The sequence below is a fragment of the Rhopilema esculentum genome, chromosome 1, assembly GCF_057945365.1.
Source record: "Rhopilema esculentum isolate cy_ngs chromosome 1, ASM5794536v1, whole genome shotgun sequence".
NCBI lineage: Eukaryota > Metazoa > Cnidaria > Scyphozoa > Rhizostomeae > Rhizostomatidae > Rhopilema > Rhopilema esculentum.
Window position 1 is genome coordinate 3,463,369 of NC_142815.1, and position 18,975 is coordinate 3,482,343.

An 18,975-nucleotide genomic window follows, 5' to 3' on the forward strand; every position below is an offset into this window, starting at 1 on the left:
CGCATTTAGCTTGGACTCTAAATCCACATGGACACATTTAAGGTTTTTCATTTTCTTCGTTTTGTTGTATCACCTTTTCCGAAGATATTAATCTTTTTCCTGCGTTCCATAATTGCCTCACATTCTTTACTAGACTCCACTTTTCACTTGTTATATTTTGTTTCTAGGCCGTAAAGGGGCACATCAAAGTTATATTTTTCAAATTTTGGCGAAAAATGCCTTAAAAAGCATCTTATTTTTGTTTTTAGATCGTAAAAGACTAAAAACATTGCCTTTTTCCCTAGGCTGTAGGCTATACCAAAAAAAGAACTATCTAAAATAGCTCTTTTACCAAGAATATGGTCTCTCTCACTGACCCGTCAAAGAGACCCAATTATCCTTCTTTCTATTGGCTAACATTTTGATAAACAAGACCCCACCATAATTGCTTATTTTCCAAGGGGCATAGTTTTCGACTAAAAAAGCCCTTTCTTTGAGGCTACAGGATTAACTTTTTGCCGAAATTTTTTTGAAAAAATTCCTTTTTCTAGCATAAATTACAGTACAGTGAGTTTCCAGAAAAAAATCGTTTTTTGATCAAAAAGTAAGGCTATAGGCTTAGAAAAATCGTCGATTTTTTTCAAAAATTTTATTTTCTAAAAACAGCCTTGTTGCCCTTTAATTGATCAGAAAAAGCAAGAATTGAATTTAGTTTCTGGAGAAAAGTTGTTTTTTGGAAAAAATTAAGACTTTTGTAAGGGTCGATTTTTGATCAAAAAGTAAGGCTATAGGCTTAGAAAAATCGTCGATTTTTTTCGAAAATTGTTCTTCTAAAAAGAGCCTTATTGCCCTTCAATTGATCAGAAAAAGCAGGACATGAATTTAGTTTCTGGAAAAAAGTTGTTTTTTCGAGGAAATAAAGACGTTTTGTAGGGGTCGATTTTTGATCAAAAAGTAAGGCTCAGAAAAATCGTCAATTTTTTTCGTAAATTAATTCTTCTAAAAACAGCCTTATTGCCCTTCAATTGATCAGAAAAAGCAGGACATGAATTTAGTTTCGAGAAAAAAGTTGTTTTTTGGAAGAAATAAAGACTTTTTGTAGGGGTCGATTTTTGATCAAAAAGTAAGGCTATAGGCTTAGAAAAATCGTCGATTTTTTTTTGAAAGTTTTTTCTTCTGAAAACAGGCTTATTGATCTTTAATTGATCAGAAAAAGCAAGAATTGAATTTAGTTTCTAGAAAAAAGTTGATTTTTGGAGGAAATAAAGAATTTTTGTAGGGGTCGATTCTTGATCAAAAAGTAAGGCTATAGGCTTAGAAAAATCGTCGATATTTTTCGAAAATTTTTTCTTCTAAAAACAGCCTTATTGCCTTTTAATTGATCAGAAAAAGCAGGAAATGAATTTAGTTTTTGGAAAAAAGTTGTTTTTTCGAGGAAATAAAGACTTTGTGTAGGGGTCAATTTTTGATCAAAAAGTAAGGCTATAGGCTTAGAAAAATCGTCGATTTTTTTTGGAAATGTTTTCTTCTAAAAACAGCTTTATTGCGTTTTAATTGATCAGAAAAAGCAGGAAATGAATTTAGTTTTTGGAAAAAAGTTGTTTTTTGGAGGAAATAAAGACTTTGTGTAGGGGTCAATTTTTGATCAAAAAAGTAAGGCTATAGGCTTAGAAAAATCGTCAATTTTTTTCGAAAATTTCCTCCTCTAAAAGCAGGCTTATTGCTTTTTAATTGATCAGAAAAAGCAAGAATTGAATTTAGTTTTTGGAAAAAAGTTGTTTTTTCCAGGAAATAAAGACGTTTTGTAGGGGTCGATTTTTGATCAAAAAGTAAGGCTCAGAAAAATCGTCAATTTTTTTCGTAAATTAATTCTTCTAAAAACAGCCTTATTGCCCTTCAATTGATCAGAAAAAGCAGGAAATGAATTTAGTTTTTGGAAAAAAGTTGTTTTTTCGAGGAAATAAAGACTTTGTGTAGGGGTCAATTTTTGATCAAAAAGTAAGGCTATAGGCTTAGAAAAATCGTCGATTTTTTTTGAAAATGTTTTCTTCTAAAAACAGCTTTATTGCGTTTTAATTGATCAGAAAAAGCAGGAAATGAATTTAGTTTTTGGAAAAAAGTTGTTTTTTGGAGGAAATAAAGACTTTGTGTAGGGGTCAATTTTTGATCAAAAAAGTAAGGCTATAGGCTTAGAAAAATCGTCAATTTTTTTCGAAAATTTCCTCCTCTAAAAGCAGGCTTATTGCTTTTTAATTGATCAGAAAAAGCAAGAATTGAATTTAGTTTTTGGAAAAAAGTTGTTTTTTCCAGGAAATAAAGACGTTTTGTAGGGGTCGATTTTTGATCAAAAAGTAAGGCTCAGAAAAATCGTCAATTTTTTTCGTAAATTAATTCTTCTAAAAACAGCCTTATTGCCCTTCAATTGATCAGAAAAAGCAGGAAATGAATTTAGTTTTTGGAAAAAAGTTGTTTTTTCGAGGAAATAAAGACTTTGTGTAGGGGTCAATTTTTGATCAAAAAGTAAGGCTATAGGCTTAGAAAAATCGTCGATTTTTTTTGAAAATTTTTTCTTCTAAAAACAGCTTTATTGCGTTTTAATTGATCAGAAAAAGCAGGAAATGAATTTAGTTTTTGGAAAAAAGTTGTTTTTTCGAGGAAATAAAGACTTTGTGTAGGGGTCAATTTTTGATCAAAAAAGTAAGGCTATAGGCTTAGAAAAATCGTCAATTTTTTTCGAAAATTTCCTCCTCTAAAAGCAGGCTTATTGCTTTTTAATTGATCAGAAAAAGCAAGAATTGAATTTAGTTTTTGGAAAAAAGTTGTTTTTTCCAGGAAATAAAGACGTTTTGTAGGGGTCGATTTTTGATCAAAAAGTAAGGCTCAGAAAAATCGTCAATTTTTTTCGTAAATTAATTCTTCTAAAAACAGCCTTATTGCCCTTCAATTGATCAGAAAAAGCAGGAAATGAATTTAGTTTTTGGAAAAAAGTTGTTTTTTCGAGGAAATAAAGACTTTGTGTAGGGGTCAATTTTTGATCAAAAAGTAAGGCTATAGGCTTAGAAAAATCGTCGATTTTTTTCGAAAATTTTTTCTTCTAAAAACAGGCTTATTGCTTTTTAATTGATCAGAAAAAGCAAGAATTTAATTTAGATTCTAAAAAAAAGTTGTTTTTTGGAAGAAATAGAGACTTTTTGTATGGGTCAATTTTTGATCAAAAAGTAAGGCTGTAGGCTTAGAAAAATCTTCGATATTTTTCGAAAATTTTTTCTTCTAAAAACAGGCTTATTGCCCTTTAATTGATCAGAAAAAGCAAGAATTGAATTTAGTTTCTGGAAAAAAGTTGTTTTTTGGAAGAAATAAAGACTTTTTGTAGGGGTCAATTTTTGATCAAAAAGTAAGGCTATAGGCTTAGAAAAATCGTCGATATTTTTCGAAAATTTTTTCTTCTAAAAACAGCCTTATTGCCTTTTAATTGATCAGAAAAAGCAAGAATTGAATTTAGTTTCTAGAAAACAGATGTTTTTTGGAAGAAATAGAGACTTTTTGTAGGGGTCAATTTTTGATCAAAAAGCAAGGCTATAGGCTTAGAAAAGTCGTCGATTTTTTTCGAAAATTTTTTCTTCTTAAAACAGTCTTATTGCCCTTTAATTGCTCAGAAAAAGCAAGAATTGAATTTAGTTTCTAGAAAACAGTTGTTTTTTGGAAGAAATAGAGACTTTTTATAGGGGTCAATTTTTGATCAAAAAGCAAGGCTATAGGCTTAGAAAAGTCGTCGATTTTTTTCGAAAATTTTTTCTTCTTAAAACAGTCTTATTGCCCTTTAATTGCTCAGAAAAAGCAAGAATTGAATTTAGTTTCTAGAAAACAGTTGTTTTTTGGAAGAAATAGAGACTTTTTGTAGGGGTCAATTTTTGATCAAAAAGCAAGGCTATAGGCTTAGAAAAGTCGTCGATTTTTTTCGAAAATTTTTTTTTCTAAAAACAGGCTTATTGCCCTTTAATTGATCAGAAAAAGGAAGAATTGATTTAAATTTCTAGAAAAAAAGTTGTTTTTTAGAAGAAATAGAGATTTTTTGTAGGGGTCAATTTTTGATCAAAAAGCAAGGCTATAGGCTTAGGAAAGTCGTCGATTTTTTTCGAAAATTTTTTCTTCTTAAAACAGTCTTATTGCCCTTTAATTGCTCAGAAAAAGCAAGAATTGAATTTAGTTTCTAGAAAACAGTTGTTTTTTGGAAGAAATAGAGACTTTTTGTAGGGGTCAATTTTTGATCAAAAAGCAAGGCTATAGGCTTAGAAAAGTCGTCGATTTTTTTCGAAAATTTTTTTTTCTAAAAACAGGCTTATTGCCCTTTAATTGATCAGAAAAAGGAAGAATTGATTTAAATTTCTAGAAAAAAAGTTGTTTTTTAGAAGAAATAGAGATTTTTTTTAGGGGTCAATTTTTGATCAAAAAGGAAGGCTATAGGCTTAGAAAAATCGTCGATTTTTTTCGAAAATTTTTTCTTCTAAAAACAGCCTTATTGCCCTTTAATTGATCAGAAAAAGCAAGAGTTGAACTCAGTTTCTAGAACAAAGTTGTTTTTTGGAAGAAATAAAGACTTTCGGTGAAGGTCAATTTTTATAAAAACATGAGAATAAACATAAAAACAAAATCTTCGAAATTTTTCAAATTTTTTTTTCTAAAAAGGGGCATATTTGCTTTTGCTTGATCAGAAAAGGCAAATGTTGAATTTAATTTCTAGAAAATATCGTTTTTTTGGAAGAAATAAAGACTTTTTGTAGGAGTCGATTATTGACAAAAGCGTGAGACTATCGAATTTTAAATGCTTAGTTTATTTTGAAAAAACTTTTCACATTGCCTGTTTTTCCAATGCTAAGGCCTAGGCTTCTGCCAAACAAATGCCACCTCTTCCTCCAAGGTGAAATAAAGTGAAACTTTCTTTTTTTGATTGCAAAAAAGTCAAAGCCATTCAAAAAATTTTTTTGATAATTGTTTGAACATAGATTTTTTATTTTGGAATCTAAAAAACCTTCCAGTTGATCTCAAACACAAAATATATTTTCGCTGCTCTTATTTTCCACAATCAAGTTTTCAGATTCATTCATTAGTTTACAGCTAAGGATTAAACTTTTTCCTGAATAAAAATATTACAAATGGCCTGCCATAATTAAATTTAGATATCAATCTTATAATCACAGAAAACATTGATAAGATTAGAATTAATGGACAAATTTCTACACACCTTAGTGTCCTGCAGTTTTTAGGAGCTTGCCTGTTTTCTTTACCAGCACATTATGCGTGATATCTGCGCTCAGGTACCAAACCCGCGTGTTATCTGCGCTCAGCTGCGTTCAAACGCCCTAGACTTTGACCTGCGTCTTAAGCCACGCTTCGACTGTTCCTGCATAGCTTTTCGCCCAATCAATACTGGCTTGGATTTGTTCCATCCCTTGCTGACGGGCTCTAGCCCCGGCCCCAGCCTCTGGGTATTTCTTCCAGAATTCTTTTACCTGCGAAAATTCAGAAAACAAATGGCATTATGGCCTTTTCATGTACTTTTGACAAAAACTGTACCAAGTAACATCTTATTCCCTTAATCTAATTTTTCAAGTTTTTATTAGTCTAAATTTTATTATTTGTATTTATTTAATCTAACTTTGTGACTTTGTAAGTGGATGGCCCCTTGAAGATCAGCAACGCTGAAGAGCAACCCTCCTAATCAAAACCAAATCAATCATATATTATCTTTGTTCCTGACGTAAAATCCACAATTCTGTCTAGCTTTCTAGATAAAATCTACTAGCTCTCTGGATAAGAAGATTTGGAAATTACATGTTGATGAAATCCAGTCATCAAGAAATGCAAATTGCAATCAGTACATCCAATCAAACAGTGTCTCCTGAATTGCTTTATCTCAGTGTAAATTTGTGTCTGCACTAAGATTGAAATTGCATCGCCTTTTTATTAGCAAATGGCGAGAACTTCAGGAGGAAAAATAAAAAATACTGATGTTCTTACTTGTTGCAGCTCAAATTCAGTTGTGAACTGGGCAGTTATACCCGATGTCATTCTTGTAACATGGAAGTTATTGGCTGTCATTCTGTAATTGATGTTTTATTTATTATTATTATTATAAAATTATTTACAGTAGGCGAAGCAAATTTTTAGCTAATATTTTTAGCTAATAAATTTTTAGCAAACTTTCAACAGCTAATTAAAGTCTACTATTTATACTACATTTACAAATCTTAAATTAATTATAATGAATTGATAAAATGATATAGGAAATGTACAAAATTGAAAGGATGACTCATTAGATAAAAATATACAATTATTCGATGACTATTTCAAGAATCCAATCTGCGCAACGTAAGGTTTGCATAGTCTGCAGTTGCATTTTGTATCTTTCCAAGTTGTAATCTTTTTCTTAAATATTGCGAGGCTAGAAGATGCTTTAATGTCATTTGTAAGCTCTTGCCAGAGCTTGGATCCCATAAAGGTTGTACTTTCTATACCATAACAATTTGATTTTGGTTTTGATAGCGATATTCGGGATATGTTTCTAAAGAGCATGTTTAAAAACAAGGTCGTGATATAGGGCGAATAAAGGAACTTGAAGGGCAGTGAAGGTTCGCTAAACCCTAAGATGAAATAAAATGAACCAAGAAAAAACGATAATAGAATATAAAACAAACAAAAAATAATTGAACAAGAAATACTTAACACAAAGAACTTACATTTCCATGCATTTCTCCCAGTTAGCTCTTGCGAAATCCCACGCAACATATTTCCCTGTTGGATTTCCTTCTGAGACTGCAGTTATGACGTAAACAGTGTCCTGGGTACGAATGATACTCGAATCGAGGCTATAGCCCAGCCATTTTCTCAAAATCCATGGTTTTTGTGTGGCGCTCAACGCACTTTGCAGCTTGCCTTTCTCTGTCGGGTTTTTCTCGTTTGTGAATTTCTTAAATACAAAATCCCATTCCTTGCTCCCTCCATTTGAAACTCCATTGGAATAGATCAGGGATTTCAGCTGCGCCCTAATCCTAAAAAATGAAGATAGCAACATTATTAATCGCTAATACAAGTAAAAAGTCACGTGAGAGCTTTTTTGGCCCTGAATGGCCAGAATCAAGCGAATCATGATCATCTGCTTTCCTATTGGCTTATTTCGAATCACGTGAACAATCATGGCCGCATCTGTCAATAGAAAGACCTATACTCAGGTCAAGTAGCATGCTTTCAGTCCCCCCTCCCCCGTTCAAAGTTAAGGTATCTTTAGCTTGATAGGAATGATATCAACATTGAAACGGGGGTGGCATGATTTATCTTCATGATCAAGTTAATAACCGTTGCACATAATTTGGTTTTCAGAGACCTGGACTTTTGTGAAAATTTCAACAAAGAATTAGAAAGTGGGATCTAGTTTTATTCACTGCAATAGTTTGTTCTTTAATAAATGGATATATAATTGAAATAAGACTTTATTTATACAAAAAGCTACAATGATTTGTTTTACCATGTTTGAAAGTAACTATAAACGGAGATGCATCGAATAACAAGAAACATGACATCCAAGGTTCCTGATAAATAAACAAGCGAATATTTGCGATGAATGGAAACATACGTTTTGTTGTTTGTCATCCAGTCAGTGAAAATCTTTTGGGCCTCAGCCAATGTTTCTTCGTCTCCGTAATTGCAGGCAGTAGATAGAAAGAGTGATTGTTTGTACCTAAAAACAAATAGTAGAAAGATGACTGTTAAATTTTTATATTCAATAACTAGCTGTTCTTCCAGCAAACAGTGAGGAGAGAGTAGATATAGCGTTTAGTACGGTATAACACGCTCTTAGGACCATAAATGAGCCATACAAACCCATCTTTAGGGTTTAAAGTCCCTCAGACCAAGCCTCATGAGAATTTTCTCCCTTTCTTATTTTCTTCATCCCTTCACTCCTTAATCCGTTACTTCTCTCTTCCTTCCTTCCTTCCTTCCTTCCTTCCTTCCTTCCTTCCTTCCTTCCTTCCTTCCTTCCTTCCTTCCTTCCTTCCTTCCTTCCTTCCTTCCTTCCTTCCTTCCTTCCTTCCTTCCTTCCTTCCTTCCTTCCTTCCTTCCTTCCTTCCTTCCTTCCTTCCTTCCTTCCTTCCTTCCTTCCTTCCTTCCTTCCTTCCTTCCCTCCTTCCTTCCTTCCTCTTTTCCTCTCTCACTTACTTCTTTCAATCCTTCCTTCCTTCGCAACAATACAAAACCAGGTTCGATTCATCACTGCCAGCAGGACAGTACCAAAGATATTCTTACTAAAATCCGGAAACAGAACTCACTGATCGAGATGCTTCTCTGTCTCATTCCAACCAACTGCTTTTACAATGGGCTTGATTTTCTGAATCATGTATTTCTAGAAAACAAAACCAGTAATGATTATTACTAATGTTATATACTTTGAAGATTGCTTGTGGTGTATAGAACAGGACGGTTCTAAGTTGCTACTCCGAGTTTCATGATTAATACGATCATCAGGCAATTGTATGCATGGTACAGCTCTGCCTATGGCTTAATACAATTTAGATATCAGTAATGTATTATGCTATTTGGTGTAAAGAACTGGACGGTTCTAAGTTGCTACTCCGAGTTTCATGATTAATACGATCATCAGGCAATTGTATGCATGGTACAGCTCTGTCTATGGCTTAATACAGACCAATAAACAGTTATTTTCATCACTTAAAAGGTTTCTCACATATTCTGCAATCATGCTCTATCAAGCTGTTGACATCTCATCCCTAGTTAAAGTTAAGAAAATGGCTCAGTGGCTAGGGTCGCCGACTGCAGATTCAAAGGTCTGAGGTTCAAGTCCTTGCAATGGCCAAACCTTCATTAAGAGGGGGAGGGGGTGATGGTAGTCATCAGTTCCCTGTACTTTCAAGCATGGGGGTGGTTAGGACTTTGACAATTGGAGGACCAGAAATTGTTATAAACATTTAGAGATATTAAATATTAAAAATATTAAAATATCATTAATATTTTATTAATATTATATTAAATATCATTATAAATATTAAAAATAACGTACAGAGATAATGTGCACATTTTCAAACTCAGTACGGTCTGCTTTGGCATGGGGACCCTCTGAAATATTGTTACCCCATGCCCCCCTTTGCTACCCCCTGTTCTCAGGCATAGGAGTCAAGAGGTGAGGTAACATACTTAGCGGTATGGTTTGGGGACTCCAAAACCCAACCTCCTGAGTCCTTGCTTTGACCTAACTTTCACATAGAGGAGAAGAGTTGCAAGCTCTCTGTAATTCTATGCGTAGACATCACCAATTGTTCTCTTATACTCAGTTGAAATAAGAGTCGTAAACTACAGATGCAAGTTTTTCGAGGCATGAAGAGAGCATATGGAACAAGTTGTGTGACAGATCCAACAAAACAATGGGGTAGAAAATGCTGGGCTTGCATGCTCTCCCAAGTGATAAATATTGGCCATGAAGCTAATATTTTACAATATTCGAAAACTTTTTAAGCACTTCAAACATTACGATGCACAGGAAGAATTTAACCATAGCAGCAAAGAAAGTTTTTTTTAAGAACCTTCCGAGCAGCGCGGTTTATTTCTAAGCCTTGGGGTTATCACAATTTGTTGCAGTATTTCGCAGTCACGTAACTAGATTCTGTTTCTTGTATTTGGTTGCAACGTTTACGGTACAAACGATTGCCAATTACTGACACAATTAAATAAAAATCATCATCATATTTCGAAAGATGGGAATCAAGCTTGCATATTTTAAGCATAATTTATTACAAACTGGTGAATTCTTCTATCTATTCAAGAGTACAAAAGATTGCCAAGTGCTGATACAACAACAATAATAATTATTATCATTACTCAAAACTATGCAAATCAAGCTTGCATATTTTAAGCATAATTTATTACAAACTGGTGAATTCTTCGATCTATTCCAGAGTACAAAAGATTACCAAGTGCTGATACAACAACAATAATAATTATTATCATGACTCAAAAATATGCAAATCAAGCTTGCATATTTTAAGCATAATTTATTACAAAATGCCTGCGCAGAGGCGAATAAACAACATACCCTAAACAGGTTGTAGTCTGGTCGGGCGCTCAGGACTTTGTTCATGTAGTTCAAATTGCTTATTGCTGTCCGCCAAACAGCGTAATCCGTTTCTTTATCAAGATACTGGGTTGTGCTGAGAGCGATCTGGTAACTCAGCTTGCCTGCCCTGAAATAACGAGAATAACAGTCATTATTTTGACAACATTAGACCTAACGGGACTAAGTGTCCTCTGGCTGAGATTACAGTGGAACCTCCATCAACGGACACCTCTATACAACGGACAACTTGAAAACAACGGACAGATGTTTGAGTCCCGAAATTTTACATGGTCATTTCTTTGTATAAGATGACACCTCCATACAGCGGAGACCTCTCTACAACGGACAATAACATTGGTCCCACTGGTGTCCGTTATATGGAGGTTCCACTGTATTTATAACAAATTTTGTTCCCTATCTCACAAGACAAGAAGGTCATGAAGGTTATAACGAACAGGGAACAGGCACAGAAGAGGAATTAGGCAAAAGGGGAACTCCTGCCTATCAGGTGAAGCCTGAAAAAACTTGTGAAAGCGTTAATTTATACGAGGCTTAGCATGTATCTCTCGGGGAAATGTTGAAAAAGAATGAAAGTAGACAACTTTATTTGAGACGAAATGTCCCATGATAGTGAGCAAATTCAATTAAGTATCATAATTCGTTTATATCTGATTAATGAATGATAATTTGTCATGGCTAAGTTCGTCTAATGAAATCGAGGTTAAAGGGGAATTAAGGAATTCTATTGTTAACTCAGGCTTCAAAAACAACAAAGGAACCGACGAGAGTTACCCTTCTGCCTATTTCCTATTCTGTGGAACAGGCAAGATACCTCAGTTCCAAAGTGGGACTAGAAAAAACGATAAAGTTATGGAAATGTCGACCAAGGAAAATACAAACCGCAATCCTACAGGTTGTGTAGAACCTTTGTAGCACAGGTCGGGTTTTTGATATGAATTATCTAACATGATTATTTTCAGCTATTTATCTAATTAAATCCTAGGTATTTTAATTTATTTCTTTAAATAGCTTTTATATCACTGTATAATATTATCATTTCTATTCATGTAAATAGTAGGCTTTAATTAGCTTATCTTTCAGCTACTACTGCAAAGAACGCCTACTGTAAATAAATGAATTAAATTATATTATTATGCTGTACAGCCCTAAAGGGAAAAAAGTACCCTGGGCTGCAAATGGCCGCCACTGTCTAGGTGTCACTTTTATTTTGAAACACCACTCTCCAGCCGAAAATACCAATGCTTGCAAGAATTTTAAGTCAAAGATCTTTTCGGCTAATTTCATTAGAAAATCATGATCTAAACAATTTGTCCATATTTACTTTCCTGATATAGGCCCGCAATACGGAAGGCTTCAGGATTTTAATGAGAAATCAAGGCTTTGCTTTTATCCGATGCTAGAATTCAAAAGGTACCGAGACAAAAAAAATTGTATGTGATAAATATGATATGATACACACCTTGCAGGGAAAGATGGCAGCTAAAACGCTAGCAAGACGCAAAAATCTAGAAAATCTGTCATATTTTAGGCCCATTATCAGTAAGTCATGTGGACATTGGCCTCGAGTTTCTTTCGATGCGTTTTGGGAAGGTGCGAAGTAGCAGCACATAAACAATTCATCTAATCAAATCGATGCCAAGCTTTTGCGCCCTCAAGAGAGATTTGAATACAAAAAACTGGTACAGAATTAGAGGAAAATTATCTTTTCAAAGAAAACTTGATGCAGGTTTTCGGATCACCTCCGCACAAAAGGTGTTAGTTCTTACACGCAGTTTAATGATAAAAAAACTTGAGTCAAATATTGAAAGAAAATTTAGTCAAATATCGAATAAAAAAATTCAAACGAAACCTAACGAAAAATAATGAGCATTCAAAGGTGTAAAGCCTGATCTTAAATGAAATCTATACCAAACTTGATTCTGATTGCCTTTGGATTCTCTGACATAATCACTACGCCAGTTTTAAACTCTCAGAAAATGTACCCTGATCTGCAATTATCAGTTACAGATTTCTTGCCTTTTTGCCCAAAAGAAATAAAATGACGTCATATTTTCATGCCTCATTATGGACGTTTGCTTGAAAACGAGGACACAATAATAACTGAATAAGTAAAACACTTTCAGTACCTGGCCAAATTGAATGCGTCATCAATAATCCCTGCACGGTCCAGCGGATCGAATACCTGGAAAAACGAACGTGACGCAGAATAAACAAACGATGAATGAATGTAAATTAAAGTCACGAGGAATAGACGCACGTCAAGTAATGGAAAGAAATGCAAGACATGATAAGATGGTGAAATTTAACGAAACAGAAAGTAACAATTCATAATGGTGTCTAATGGAATGTGGCATAATACAAACGTGAATGCTACGGTAAACGTTACCGCAAAAGTGACTGTGAACGTAACCGTAAATGCTTCGTTAAACGCTAACGTAAATTTTACCGTAAATATGAACGTAGGAACGACCATAAACTTTTCCATGAAAGCGATCATAAACGTTACCGTAAAAGTAATCGTAAGTGTGGCCGTAAATATAACCGTAAACGAACCGCAAATTTGACTATAAAAGTGAATGCAAAAGTTACCGTAAAAGTGACCCTAAAAAGAACCGTGAGCGTAACCGTAAAAGTGATGTAAATGCAACCCTAAAATGAATCGTAAACGTAACCGTAAAAGTGGCCATAAACATAACCATGAAAGCGACAATAGACGTTACTGTAAAAATAATCGTGAATGTGGCTGTAAGTATGACCGTAAACGGACCGTAAGTTTGAAGGTGGCTGCAAAAGTTACCGTAAATGTGACCGTAAACAGAACCGCAAACGTAACCGTAAAAATGACGTTAGCTTAACTGGAAATGTGAATACAAATGTGACCGTAAACGTGAACGTTAACATCAAATTTGGTTACCGAATGATTTGCGTTGAGTTGGTCAACCAAAAGCTTCCAGTTTGCGTCGCTGTACGTAACTCGGAAAAATCCAGTCGATTTGTAGTTTGCTTTGATCCATTTTGACTCAGATACACCGCTGAGAGTTCCTGGAAGAAGAAATAAATTCTTTTAATATGAAAAGAGTTTTGATCTAAACAATTAAACTATATATTAGACAAAAAGGAGGACATTAGCATTGGCCCGTAGGGATGTCTTTTCGTGGTGGCTCCCTGTGGGGGGAGAGAGTAAATTTGACGAAGACAAGACCTGGTATAAAAACAAAGGTTTGCTCACCTGATGTCATGTTCATGATGATTGTCTTTGCATCGTGAGGTTTATCTTGGGTGACGTACGACAGAGGGACGACCCATTTGTAGCTGCAAAGAAATCATTCGAAAATGGTGAGAAAGACAGAAAATGGTCATGTCAACGAAAAGCTAATGATGAGTGATTGATCAAGTTCAGGGGAAGATGAATATGATTGGTTAATAATTGAGTGATTATAATTGATTGATGTTGATTATGATTGACTGATTGAAAAGATTGATTGATTGATCGTTATGATTGATTGATGGATTGATTGACTGATTCATTGTAATGATTGACAGTGATGACTGTGATTGGTCGATTCATTGAAGGTGATGAAGATTGGAACAAACGACCACGAACAGTGACGATGATTGCCAATCATAAAATGTCAATGATTATAAATGGCAATATTGTTTCTTTGCACAATTTCAAAGTTTGTCTCTATTCCAGTCAAACAGTTCTTTCGGAGCTGAAATGGCAGAAATATTTCTGTCCTTGTTTTGACTAAAAAAAACGCCTTTCAATTCACTGAAAAGACAATCTTCCTGAATCTAACACATTTGAATCTGTTACCAAAGTGTTGCGACGATGGTCAGGACAACGCAAATACTTAACAACAAAGAACTTCCATACGATACAACCCAACTGGAAAAATCGCTTGACTGCCTAAAATACCCTATGCAGTGAATCATAACATTTTTAATAAGTTCTCAATTAGCTTTTTGTTAAACCTGGTTGAGTAAAATGACCTGTGGTTGCAGAAGAGACAGTTTATGCAGCACGGATAAATTTGACGGGGGCCTCATCGGTAAAGTGTGCCTGTAGCGCAAAGGAGGTGCTTGAGGCCTTTGGGAAAAACTAGCACGGAGCCCCTATTTACGGACTGGCAGCAGGTCCATTGAATTGTGTATTGCCTATCTTATGAAATAGCAGGATGCAAAACTGGTAACATTTCTTGTTAACTGAGAGACAGATAAATCACCTGCTTCAAAATATGGGTATAGATATATTTTGTGACCCCCTTGGTCGGGGGTCCTTAGTTATCATTATAAGGTGCTCTAAACTGCATTATGCAGGCAACGCGGAGCGTTGAGAAAAGTAGGGGGTCTAAAAAGTGGGGGGGGGGGCTTAAACCTTATAAAAAGAGGCTTTATTGGTGGTATAGTACTAAATATTGGGCACTTTCTGCAAAAAGTGGGGGGGGGGCTAAAGCCCCTCAGTCCCCACTGCTCCTCGGTACCTGTTATGTTTCTCCGTGTAGTATGAAGATAAACGTTACGTCACTCCCTGGGACTCGCGTTGAGGTAGTGGGTTAGGACTTAACTAAAACTCAAGAAGAACAGAGTCAATTTTAATAACTCTAAAGGTCAACAGAGTCAATAGCGTTATCTTGAAACTTGCTTATCCTTCACAGTGGATATATACAATAGAAAGAGGATGTGGGCAGTTGCAAAATAACAGTATCTAGAAAAATCATAGCATGACCTAAAATTTTTACATGTTACTAACTAGGTTCCAACGGTTGACATAAGCATATTAACTATGATTTAGGGAAACTTAGAAGCTATGCTTATGGAGCAGTGTCCTGGTCTTTCCTTTTGGTGTGACCACATCTCGCCATTCCAATGTTTAGAATTGCAGTGAGCTTGCAAATCTCCTGCTCATGGACTCAAACCTCAGACTATTCGATCTGTTGTCTGAGACCCTCATTGCTGAGCCAGCCTTGCATAGCTAGTTGACTACTAGTTTGTAACAATTGCGAAACTACCTAAAGACCGCACCCAGCCAGTGGCGGATTTAAGGGGGGGAGCAACTAGGGGCAGTTGCCCCTCCCTCGACGAGTTGAAGCATGTATGGTGCCCCTTTTTTGGAAATTGTGCGCCCCTTTTGAAGAATGAGAAGCAGGTGAAAAGTTTTTGAGACCGATAGGTTAATTTGCTTCAAGGATTACTTCAAAGTTATGTTGTTTATTCCGAAAATAGATCTGAAATTGTTGTATACAGCGTAATCTCGATATCAATTTTTGAAAATTTTTCAGCGCCCCCACTTTCAACTGCCCCCCTTCAAGTTTGCCCTGGATCCGCCCCCTGCACCCAGCAATAGAGATCTGCCCTCCATCTAAACTCACTCCACTGTCCCTTTGAAAATCAGTAGCCAAATATGTGAAACGCCCACTTTTGTGCCACAGCGAAACCCCCGTACAATCCTTTAATAACACATCTGCAATAGTCAAGGTTGACGCAGTAATAAAGCAAAAATCCATACCGGAAAATTCGATTACATTTCCTTGCTGGCAAACAATGTAGAAGCAATATTGTTTACAACATAAATCGCAGTGTGAGAGACGCATATCGTTTATATCACGCACTGGTAAAGGAACAGATATAAAGCTAATGGAGGCTTGGAAAGATTAACGCGAGTGTATCGATCTTGTGAATGTTTCTACAAGGACCAGGTTTGTGTTTCAATTTTTTACATCTAGAGGGGAATTATCTTAATTTTGCGGGCGAATCTACCTGCCAGAGCGTTGTGAATTTTCTGTAAAGGTTATAGGATAACCATTGCTAGCAACAGAACAACTTGTGGTGTGTCTTAGTAATTCATAGGCTAAACGTAATGATTGCTACTTCGAGACCATATGAACACTGCTCAGCTACTGCTGTCACGTAAAACAGGATCAACTGTGCCTTTATCAAAAGTTAGATCATTTTATATACAGTATCAACGAGACCATAGGTCTCGTTAATTTTGAGTGGGCATTTATTGTTTGACAAACACCATATTTGAAAGAAAGCCAGTCTATAAGGTTTGCAAGTAAAAAGTGTATTATATAGGGTCTGATGCATCTATTATGTGATAGTGTTTGATACAACCAGGCAAATGTCAAAGTATCGTTCTCTTATAGTGAAGAAGACCGAAAGGGTAATGTCAGAGGGGATGGGGGACGGGCCCCCCTCTAACTACATAAAGAAATACCAGGTTGTTTTCCTCCCTTAAACACAGGGTTCTCGCCATGTGAGGGGGAGAGAGAGGTTTCACACCCCTCTCCTTAAAAAATTCCGTTCCTTATGCAAAGAGTATTTTGCCATCTAGGTGTGCTTGGTTAGCAATTTTTCCTTCATGCAGACCTCCCTGATCCGTAAGCTAATAACCCCTTTGTTCAGAGCACCATCATCTTTAAACCTATGTTGCTACTGAATAGAAAAACCCTTAATCAGTGTTACTGATCTCACAAAAGACATCGAATATCACCTTTGATATTTGGGCTTTGTATGCGATAGAGAAGGATCTGGAGTTCTAAAGGTTCTTATCCTTCAAATGAGACGATAGCATGAGAGAAAAGCATATTTAACACGATCTAAATACGTGATTTACTCGGTTTAAGCTGCCCAGATGCAGAGCTCACTGCTCTTGCGAACACAGAGAGATCTTAACTTATGACGTCATAATAACATGCTTCTAGAACTTTTAACTTGGACAGCATTGGCTGGAAGTGCACTATAAATTCTGTGCAAAATGGAAGTGCAAAAAGTAGTTGGATTTGTTACACATTAGTTAGATATATGGCCATATGAGCAGAGGTTCTTTTCACATAAAATTTTTGAACTAGGTAAAAATTATTGCCACATAAAACTAGGCAAAAACTACAGTGATCCACTGGTAAAATCGCTTCCTAGATATTTCGTGGTGTTTTTTCAAGGTTCTGTAGTCCAAGTTAGAAGGAAACAAAAAATATGCGCAGTTGGATTCTGCTAAAGCCCAATCGTAGAGGCCAAGCAAAAATCGTAACAGCGAGGATGTGCTTTTCAGTGAGAATTCCAAGGAAACAAATTTTGCGTTCGTAAAAGCGAGAGGATCGTAAAAATGGGATACAAAATAGCGGGAAACTGTTGTGCAATTATGACGCGAAAAAGTTGAATTGCATAGGTTTTTATTGTTCTAATACTTTTAAGATAAAGTAATATTTTTTGAAAATTTCGCCCAGGGATCCAGACTCCTTCATATGAAATCGCAACGCGACGATGCCTCCTGATCCTCCTGTTGGAAGCTAGCATCAGAATTTTCATTAAACCATCTCCCCGTCGCACGCAGAAATAACATGTTTATGATATACGATCTGTACACACGGGAAGGGGGCGCATCGTGAGAGAGAAGTGCTCGAGAGATAACAGCATAACTTGTTGTTACGAGGGGGCTAATTGCTCTCTTATGATAAGGAGGCGAGCCTCCTAATGAATCTTACGAGGAATCGGACCTGTGCAGGGGTTCAATGATAAGCTTTGAAAGCAGAGGGTGGCTTGAAATTTGATGCCCGCATATCTGACTGAAAATTTAGGGCTACAGTCCCATTGATCTAATTTGGCATGGCCCTGGCTGTAGTTCTTATCAGTAGAGGAATACACTTCCGGATTAATAATCGCTGCCACACCCTCGAGCCTTTCGTTGGCCAAGAGTCAAAGATTCAACTAGGTATTGTGTGCATGTATTTTGTGATATTTGCAAGTCGCGATCTGTTATAAAAAACAAAAGTTTAACACAAATAAAGATTTTAATCCTTGACAACTTGTCTTTTACAAGTCTGTCATATTTAAAGTGACGATCTTTGCTTGAGATACAGAACCTTCGGCTGCTGTTTATGTAGCTACACAGCAGGCACCGCGCTTCAGTCTAAGGGCAAAGTAGCTGAGAAGGGCGTTATCGAAAACGTTTGAGGACACGCCCATTAGAACGCCGGAAAATGCCCCTTTTAGAAAATACTTGTTTCTTTCCACATTCCTTTTATAAACAGTCCGATTCAGAGAAGATATCAAAAGCTATCAAAATTGGTAAGATTAGCTTGGGGATGATAAAACACCAAGCTAAACAAGTTTGAAAATACATCATATAATTAAACAAGATAAAACATCTAGAAAATGAACAAAAGGGGGTTCCCAGTCAGAAAGAACTGCTACAGCTTAAGATCTGTTAGAGTAAACTTTCCAAAAGATTTTCTAACCTATTATTCAAAAAGTGGGGGGGGGGGAGGGAGGGGCTATAGCCCCTGCTGGCCAAATGGCCGCGCGGTGCATGCTGCCCAACACGTCCTTGTTGCGCTTAAGAATGACAACCTGGTAACGTTATCCTAATGGGACCGCTCTAAATTATCGCCTATTGATTGTCCCGCGAATGAAATTCACCGCGCGGTAAACAAAACTTCTTTTATACGCGTTTAATAATGGCCCCCAGAGGACTGGCTTGCAATGTGAGCGAATAACAAAGGATATTCTCTGAGTTGACATGAAATGAAATAACATCAAGGGTGGAAGTCTTTTGGCCTAACACAAGGTCGGCTGGATTTTCTTTTCACTCGGGTCAAGGTAAGCCAAAATTGAAGATATCATTTTAATGAAATTTTAGCAACTTGATCAATGTTTACATAACTTAACGATAAGAAAAATATGTGATCTGGGCCCTTTTGTGCTTGAAAGGTTATTCTTTATTAAAAGCCAAGGATTTTCTGGGCGTGTCGAAAACAAAGCAACGGGCGAAAAGCGAGATCTATAAATTAATTATTATTAAAGCTGTTCACTTTGTGTCTTATCTACTCAACTACAAAGTCAAACATGTG

General features: G+C 35.9%; 1 protein-coding gene across 1 annotated transcript in view; it reads right to left on the reverse strand.

Annotated features, from left to right (window-relative positions):
* Positions 1 to 5,049: 5,049 nt before the first annotated feature.
* LOC135690237 (aminopeptidase A) overlaps positions 5,050 to 18,975 on the reverse strand; it is a 48,294-nt gene continuing 34,368 nt past the window's right edge. The window contains exons 12-20 of the mRNA XM_089116241.1: positions 13,353 to 13,435; positions 13,038 to 13,165; positions 12,250 to 12,305; positions 10,082 to 10,229; positions 8,304 to 8,377; positions 7,610 to 7,714; positions 6,717 to 7,028; positions 5,998 to 6,079; positions 5,050 to 5,489 (exon numbers count right to left, since the gene is read on the reverse strand). Of these exons, the coding sequence (XP_088972367.1) occupies positions 5,340 to 5,489; positions 5,998 to 6,079; positions 6,717 to 7,028; positions 7,610 to 7,714; positions 8,304 to 8,377; positions 10,082 to 10,229; positions 12,250 to 12,305; positions 13,038 to 13,165; positions 13,353 to 13,435 (1,138 nt within the window). The 3' untranslated portion in view covers positions 5,050 to 5,339. The remainder of the gene's footprint in view (positions 5,490 to 5,997; positions 6,080 to 6,716; positions 7,029 to 7,609; positions 7,715 to 8,303; positions 8,378 to 10,081; positions 10,230 to 12,249; positions 12,306 to 13,037; positions 13,166 to 13,352; positions 13,436 to 18,975) is intronic.